At 42.3% G+C, this 9,109-nt stretch overlaps 1 protein-coding gene across 1 annotated transcript in view; it reads left to right on the top strand.

Moving 5' to 3' along the window:
- The window catches only part of LOC143768285 (uncharacterized), a 371,133-nt gene extending 365,798 nt beyond the window's left edge, over window positions 1-5,335 (top strand). The window contains exons 2-6 of the mRNA XM_077256978.1: window positions 4,192-4,341; window positions 4,471-4,650; window positions 4,734-4,857; window positions 4,941-5,038; window positions 5,237-5,335. Of these exons, the coding sequence (XP_077113093.1) occupies window positions 4,192-4,341; window positions 4,471-4,650; window positions 4,734-4,857; window positions 4,941-5,038; window positions 5,237-5,335 (651 nt within the window). The remainder of the gene's footprint in view (window positions 1-4,191; window positions 4,342-4,470; window positions 4,651-4,733; window positions 4,858-4,940; window positions 5,039-5,236) is intronic.
- The last annotated feature ends 3,774 nt before the right edge of the window (window positions 5,336-9,109 follow it).

Genomic DNA, 9,109 nt, shown 5'->3' on the forward strand with positions numbered 1-9,109 from the left:
ATTTGTCCAGTCCAGCTCATTATGGGCGTATTTGCTATATGATCTTGATGTCAGCAGGCTACCAGGATCCATAAAGTATTGTATGTGTTAAACCTTCTAGTGGGGATTTGTCCCATTGCTCTATGGAGTAATTTACTCCTTGATGCGTTTATTGGAGGATAATAGGGCTTAATAGTGTATTTTTAAACACCAAACTTGAGTCCCTTTTTCACCGCACTGATTTCCCATGGAATGTAATGATAGGTGTATATTTAACTAAATAGGAGGAAGGTTCACCTGGGTACACTGTATTTATATTTCGCTGATCTCTGTTTTTGGTTTATTCTTGATTGTGAGGTATTGGTTTTAAATGTGTTTGTTTTACATGTTAATAAAGAAATCTTGTTATTAAATTCAAATAATGCTTCTTGACTAAAAGGAGTCTAAGAACTCCGGGGTCAGTATGTTGTCATTTATATTGAAGTATTGCCCATCCAGTGGATAGAGGAAATGGGCTGGTGCGTTATGCTTACCATAAGTTCCTTAAGGGGTCTACTTTCCAAAATGGTGTCACTTGTGGGGGTTTCAATGTATAGGCACATCAGGGGCTCTCCAAACGCAACATGGCGTCCTGTTGTGAATTCTGCTCTTGGGTTCCCTTCGGTGGTTGTTGCTGGTAATGCAGTTGTCCCTGGGTTGTAATTCTGCTCAGGTGTCCCTGCTTATTGCTTTCTCACTGGGTATTTAGGTGTGCAGGATCCTTTAGTCCTTGCCAGTTGTCCATTGTTCTTGGAGGTTTCACATCTCTGTCTGGTTCCTCCTGCCCTGCTGCCCAAATCAGCAAAGATAAGTTCTGGTTTTTGTTTCTGCAGCCCACATGCTGTGGGCTTTACATTTTAGTGCTATTCTATGTTTTTTCTTGTCCAGCTTAGACTGTGTAAGGATTTATTCAGTCAAGTTGGATTCTCAGGAGATGCAGATATACATTCCATGTCTTTAGTTAGATGGTGGAATTTTTGTATTTTCTGCTGTGGATATTTTTCAGTGTTTTAATACTGACTGCTTAGTATTCGGTCCTATCCTTTTCTATTTAGCTAGAGTGGCCTCCTTTGCTAAATCCTGTTTTCAGTCTGCGTGTGTTTTTCGTCTCCTCTCACAGTCAATATTTGTGGGGGGCTGCCTATCCTTTGGGGTTTTTCTCTGAGGCAAGATAGGATTCCCATTTCTATCTATAGGGGTATTTAGTCCTCCGGCTGTGTCGAGGTGTCTAGGATTGTTAGGTACATTCCACGGCTACTTCTAGTTGCGGTGTTAAGTTCAGGGTTTGCGGTCAGTACAGGTTCCACCTTCTCCAGAGATAGTTTCATGCTGCTCCAAGGTCACCGGATCATAACAGCGTCCCATCTCAATTCCAGTCAATTTTGCATTGAAAAGTCAAATGGCGCTCTTTCCCTTCCGAGCTCTGCCATGCGCCCAAACAAAGGTTTACACCGACATATCGGGCATCAGCGTACTCAGGACAAATTGTACAACAATTTTTGGGGTCCAATTTCATCTCTTACCCTTGGGAAAATAAAAAATTGGGGGCAAAAATATAATTTTTGTGAAAAAATATTATTTTTTATTTTTACGGCTCTGCATTATAAACTTCTGTGAAGCACTTGGTGGGTCAAAGTGCTCACCACACATCCTAGATAAGTTCCTTAGGGGTCTACTTTCCAAAATGGTGTCACTTGTGGGGGGTTTCAATGTTTAGGCACATCAGGGGCTCTCCAAATGCAACATGGCGTCCCCTCTCAATTCCAGTCAATTTTGCATTGAAAAGTAAAATGGCGCTCCTTCCCTTCCTTATAACTCCCTAACAAAAAAAAATGTTGGTTCCAAAATTGTGCTGATGTAAAGTAGACATGTGGGAAATGTTACTTATTAAGTATTTTGTGTGACATTTCTCTGTGATTTAATTGCATAAAAATTAAAAGTTTGAAAATTGCGAAATTTTCGCCAAATTTTTGTTTTTTTCACAAATAATCACAGGTAATATCCAAGAAATTTTACCACTAACATGCAGTACAATATGTCACGAGAAAACAATGTCAGAATCACCGGGATCCGTTGAAGCGTTCCAGAGTTATAACCTCATAAAGGGACAGTGGTCAGAATTGTAAAAATTGGCGCGGTCATTAACGTGCAAACCACCCTTGGGGTAAAGGGGATAATAAATGTTTAACATGTTAAAAATTATAAAATGTGTCTTCAGCTTTTTCCCTGTTTTTTTTCTTTTTACAAGAATTGTTGGAGCCAATTTTCTTTAGAAACATTTTAACCCCTTCACCCCCGGAACTTCTTTCGTTTTCGTTTTTCACTCCCCTCCTTCCCAGAGCCATAACTCTTTATTTTTCCGTCAATATGGCCATGTGAGGACTTATTTTTTGCAGGACGAGTTGTACTTTTAAACGATACCATTGGTTTTACCATACCGTGTAACAGAAAACAGGAAACAAATTCTAAGTGTGATGAAATTGCAAAAATAGTGCAATCCCACACTTGTTTTTTGTTTGTTTTTTTTGCTTTGTTCACTAAATGCTAAAACTGACCTGCCATTATGATTCTCCAGTTCATTATGAGTTCATAGACACCAAACATGTCTAGGTTATTTTTTATCTAAGTGGTGAAAACATTTATCAAATTTGCTAAAAAAAAAAAAAAAAATTGCGCGATTTTCCGATACCCGTAGCGTCTCCAATTTTCTTGATCTGGGGTCGGGTAAGGGCTTATTTTTTGCGTGCCAAGCTGGCGTTTTTAATGATACCATTTTGGTGCAGATACGTTCTTTTGCTCGCGCGTTATTCCTTTTTAATGCAATGTTGCGGTGACCCAAAAAACGTAATTTTGGCGTTTTGATTTTTTTTCCTCGCTACGCCGTTTAGTGATCAGGTTAATCCTTTGTTTTTATTGATAGATCGGGCGATTCTGAACGCGGCGATACCAAATATGTGAATATGTGTAGGTTTTTTTTATTGTTTTATTTTGACTGGGGCGAAATGGGGGTGATTTGAACTTTTATATAGTTTTTATATTTTTAAACACTTTTTTTTTAAAATTTTGGCATGCTTCAATAGCCTCGAAGCATGCACTACACGATCGGCTCTGCTACATAGAGGTGAAATACAGATCACCTCTATGTAGCAGAAATGCAGGTGTGCTTTGAATGCCGACCACAGGGTGGTGCTCAAAGCAATCGGCCATCAACAACCATAGAGGTCTCAAGGAGACCTCTGGTTGTTATGGCAATGCACCGATGACCCCCGATCATGTGATGGGCGTCAGCGGTGCGAGCACATCAGGCCGCGCGGCCGGGAGCGCTAGTTAAATGCCGCTGTCAGCATTTGACAGCGGCATTTAACTAGATAATGGGCGCAGGCGGATCGCGATTCCGCTCGCGCTCATTGCGCGCACATGTCAGCTGTACAAAACAGCTGACATGTCGCGGCTTTGAGGTGGGCTCACTGCCGGAGCCCACCTCAAAGCGGGGGTTCTGCCAGCTGACGTACTATTCCGTCACCTGGCAGAAAGGGGATAATATCTGTTTTTTTCTGGTGTTTTCCTGTAATATAGGAAAGCCTAAGGCCAGAAATAATCCCCATAAATCACTGTACATGGAGACTTTGGGATCAGATCATTTCTGTCCACGTTGATTGTGGAAATAAAAAAGCTTTTCTAAAAGCCTCAAACTTGTGTGTGTGAATCAGAGCTGAGATCTAACGTGATAGAAGATTACAGTGCAGGGAAGACGGGAAACCTTCATATAGACGGCCGGTGGTGATGGAGTCAGTGACCGACTCTGGCCACATATGTCTCTAGAGCCGTAGTAGAAGATGAAGATGTCGTCCTCATCATGAAGTAGTTATTTCTCATGTCGCGTGTAGTGAATATCTCCTGCAGTATTGCTGATGCCGATTCCAGGGTCGGTAAATGAGACGAGAATTAGCGTTATGGAAGATGAGTCTATGAGAAACGTATTCAGCTGCCGACTCCGAGGAAGAAACTGCTTGTTGTCTGTGGCCTAAATATAAAGGTTTTATTAGTAGATGTAAAGAAGGAAACTAAATACTGTAAAATAATAAATCTCCTCATATGTTTCCCTTATTATCTCCAGTAATTGTATTATTACAGGATTCTTATGATGTTACATCGGCTCATCTTCTCATTCAGGTCTCTACAATATCGGATCCTCTCAGTGAAGATCTTCTACAAAAGAGAATTTTCCTGATTTACCCATCAAAGATGGATATGGACAGAGACAAGATGGCGGAGAGGATATTACACCTCACCCTAGAGATCCTCTTCCGGCTTACTGGAGAGGTGAGAGATTCTGATAACGTCACATTACATCATTCTTATCTATGGGAATAACAGATGGACAGAACTGGAGAGGTGAGGACTCTGGAAATGTCTGTAGTGAGATTTATTAATGTGTCTCTCCATTACCAGGATTACACAGTGGTGAAGAAGACCTCTAGTGATCGCTGTCAGGACCCTGTGTCTGAGGGATGGGGAAGACCCCTGAGCCCAATCACGGGGCCTCCACCTCACCCCCTGATCCATGAGGACATCAATGACCAGAAGATCCTAGAACTCACCTACAAGATGATTGAGCTGCTGACTGGAGAGGTGACACTGCTGGGAATGCTGGGACATTATACAGTAACACTATGAAGGGATCGGTGGGATGACGGTATCGTTGTATGTGTCAGGTTCCTATAAGGTGTCAGGATGTCGCTGTCTATTTATCCATGGAGGAGTGGGAGTATTTAGAAGGACACAGAGATCAGTACAAGAACGTCATAATGGAGGTTCCTCAGCCCCTCACATCTCCAGGTAATAGACAGGACTAAATACACATGGCCTATAATTATCTGTATGTAAAGAATGAATTCAGTCCCTGTATGTTTTTCCTCCAGATCTATCCAGTAAGAGGACAACACCAGAGAGATGTCCCCGTCCTCTTCTTCCACAGGACTGTAACCAAGAAGATCCCAATGCTCCTCAGGACCATCAGGTAGATGGAGAGAAGGTGTCAGGAGATCTCCCCTATGATGTGTAGACGCCGGTGAAGGTCTTGTGCTCAGTCTTGTTTTATCCTCCAGTATTATATGTTTTATACTTGTGTAATGAGAACGGTGGAGATGGCAGAATTAGAGCTGATCATAGATGGAACTTCTCCATCTGTCGGTGACTTTTATAATATTTGTTTCAGGGTGAAGATCTGACCCATATTAATACTACAGAGACATATGTGAGGGGGGATGAGTGGTGTAAAGAGGAGATTCCTACATATGGCTACCCAGGTGAGTAGTGACCACTAAATGCAGAGAAGTCACAGATTCTTCTCAGTCACCGGCTGTGGCTGCTTTATCGGTGGTGTAGTCCGGCCGTATTACCATGATCACCATTTTGCCTCTAGACCACAACATTCTCCTCCTCCCAAAACTGTTCAAATGACTTTGGTCATTGAAAGCCCTTTTCTATAGAACTTACAACCTGGTAGATCCACCTACCCCCTGGGTTTAGGAGACGCTGTTACCTGCCCAGATCTGTGAACTATAAAGCCAAATGACCGCGTACGTAGAATGTGCTGACAAGATAGAAAATCACTTGAAGAAAAGTATTATGATGGGCCTGTAAGAGAAAGCGGAGGGTAATGATGCTGTTGGCTTCCTAGACCCCTGAGATCTTATCGGATGAATCTCCCTTCTCTCCCTTCTGTGCTGCTGAATGTGATCATATGGTCCCTACAAGACCAGGTCCAGTCTTTCTGGCCAAACTTCACTTTTATGTGCACACGATGCAGATTTAGTGCAGAATTGGTGCAGAACTGCACTGTGATTTACAGTACAATATAAATCAATGTGAAAAAAAAAAGCTGTGCACATGGTGCAGAAAAATCTGCGCAGAAACGCTGCAGATTTCAAAGAAGTGCATGTCACTTCTTTTGTGCGTTTCTGCAGCGTTTCTGCACCCCTCCATTAATAGAAATCTGCAGTGGTAAAATCGGCACAAAAAACGCATAAAAAACGCACTTGCGGATTCTGCCAGGAGATGCAGATTTAGTGCAGAAAATTCTGCACCACATTTCCTACTTGTGCACATAGCCTATGAGGCTATGTGCACACTTTGCAGGTGACCTCTGCGGGTTCTCCCGCAGCGGATTTGATAAATCTGCAGGGCAAAACCACTGCGGTTATCCCTGCAGATTTATCACGGCTTGTTCTGCGGTTTCCGCTGCGGGTTTCCGCCTATACTATTGATGCTGCATATGCAGCAATATGCAGCATCAATAGTAATGTTAAAATAAAATAAAAAGTTTATATACTCACCCTCTGACGTCCCGATCTCCTCGGCGCTGCACCCGGCGGTCCGGTTCCAAAGATGATGTGCGAGAAGGACCCTTCGTGACGTCACGGTCATGTGACCGCGACGTCATGGACATGTGACCGCGACGTCACCGCAGGTCCTGTTCACACAGCAACCCTGACCGGATGGCCGCGTGCAGCGCTGAGAGGTGAGTATATAATTATTTTTTATTTTAATTCTTTTTTTTACACACAAATATGGTTCCCAGGGCCTGGAGGAGAGTCTCCTCTCCTCCACCCCGGGTATCACCCGCACATTATCCGCTTACTTCCCGCAACGTGGGCACAGCCCCATGCGGTAAGTAAGCGGATCAATGCTTTCCTATGGGTGCAGAATCGCAGCGTTTTTGCGCGGTTTTTCCCGCAGCATGTGCACAGCGGTTTGCGGTTTCCATAGGTTTACATATAAATGTAAACGCAATGTAAACTGCAGTGGACCCGCAGCGGCAAAATCGCGGCGGTTCCGCGGTGAAAAACGCAAAGTGTGAACATGGCCTGAGCGACAACTTTAACCCCTTCACTCCGAAGCCTGTTTTCAACTTCCTGACCAGGCCATTTTTTTCAACCACTGTCACTTTATGAGGTCATAACTCTGAAACGCTTCAACGGATCCTGGTGATTCTGAGATTGTTTTCTCGTGACATATTGTACTTTATGATAGTGATAAAATTTCTTCAATTTGACTTTGTGAAAAAAATGGAAATTTGGCAAAAAATTTTGAAAATTTTGCAATTTTTAAACTTTTAGTTTGTATGCCCTTAAATTAGAGAGCCATATCATACAAAATAGTTAATAACATCATCCACATGTCTACTTTACATTAGCAAATTTTGGAAACATAATTTTTTTGTTAGGAAGTTATTAGGGTTAAAAATTGACCAGCAGTTTCTCATTTTTACAACAAAACTTTCAAAACCTGTTTTAGGGACCACCTCACACTTGAAGTGACTTTGAGGGGTCTAAATGACAAGTGACACCATTCTACTGCACCCTTCAAGGTACTCAAAACCAGATTCAAAAAGTTTATTAACCCTTCAGGTGCTTCTCAGGAATTTTTGTAATGTTTAAAAAAAATTGAACATTTAACTTTTTTCCTCAAAATTTTTACTTCAGACTTGATTTGTTACTTTACCAAGGGTAGCAGGAGAAATGTCATTGTACAATTTGTCCTGAGTACGCTGATACCCCATATGTGGGGATAAAACCACTGTTTGGGCGCATGGCAGAGCTCGGAAGGGAAGGAGCGCCATTTGACTTTTCAATGCAAAATTGGCTGGAATTGAGATCGGACACCATGTCGTGTTTGGAGAGCCCCTGATGAGCCTAAACAATTTAAACCCCCACAAGTGACACTATTTTGGAAAGTAGACTCCCTACGGAACTAATCTAGATGTGGGGTGAGCACTTTGAACCTCCAAGTGCTTCACAGAAGTTTATAATGTAGAGCCGTAAAAAAAAATCAGATTTTTTTCACAAAAAATGATCTTTTCGCCCCCAAGTTTTTATTTTACCAAGGGTAACAGGACAAATTGGACCCCAAAAGTTGTTGTACAATTTGTCCTGAGTATGCTGATACCCCGTGTGTGGGGGTAAACCACTGTTTGGGTGCATGGCAGAGCTCGGAAAGGAAGGAGCGCCATTTGACTTTTTCAATGCAAAATTGGCTGGAATTGAGATCGGAACCCATGTCACATTTGGAGAGCTCTGATGTGCCTAAACATTGAAACTTTCCACAAGTGACACCATTTTGGAAAGAAGACCCCCTAAGGAACTTATCTAGATGTGTGGTGAGCACTTTTAACCCCCAATTGTTTCACTAAAGTTTAGAATGTAGAGCCGTGAAAACTAAAAAATATTTTTTTCTTTCCACAAAATGATCTTTTAGCCTGCAATTTTTTCCCAAGGGTAACAGGAGAAATTGGACCGCTAAAGTTGTTGTCCAATTTCTACTGAGTATGCCGATACCCCATATGTGGGGGGGAACCACTATTTGGGCGCACGGGAGAGCTCGGATGGGAAGGAGCGCCGTTTGGAATGCAGACTTAGATGGATTGGTCTGCCGGCGTCACGTTGCATTTGCAGAGCCCCTGATGTACCTAAACAGTAGAAACCCCCCACAAGTAATCCCATATTGTAAACTAGACCCCCCCAAGGAACTTATCTAGATGTGTTGTGAGAACTTTAAACCCCCAAGTGTTTCACTACAGTTTATAACGAAGAGCCGTGAAAATAAAAAACCTTTTTTTTTTCCACAAAAATTATTTTTAGCCCCCAGTTTGTATTTTCCCAAGGGTAACAGGAGAAATTGGACCCCAAAATTTGTTGTCCAATTTGTCCTAAGTACGTTGATACCCCATATGTGGGGGTAAACCCCTGTTTGGGCGCACGGGAGAGCTCAGAAGGGAAGGAGCACTGTTTTAGTTTTTCAATGCAGAATTGGCTGGAATTGAGATTGGACGTGCCCCCTGATGTGCCTAAACAGTGGAAACCCCCCAATTTTAACTGAAACCCTAACCCAAACACACCCCTAATCCCAACCGTAAATGTAATCCAAACTTAAGCCTAACCTAACTTTAGCCCCAACCCCAACCCTAACCCTAGCCCTAACCTTATAAGAAGAAAATGGAAATAAATACATTTTTTAAAATGTTATTGTTTTTCCCCAACTAAGGGGGTGATGAAGGGGGGTTTGATTTACTTTTATAGCTTTTTTTGGC

This window comes from Ranitomeya variabilis, chromosome 4, assembly GCF_051348905.1.
Source record: "Ranitomeya variabilis isolate aRanVar5 chromosome 4, aRanVar5.hap1, whole genome shotgun sequence".
Lineage (NCBI taxonomy): Eukaryota > Metazoa > Chordata > Amphibia > Anura > Dendrobatidae > Ranitomeya > Ranitomeya variabilis.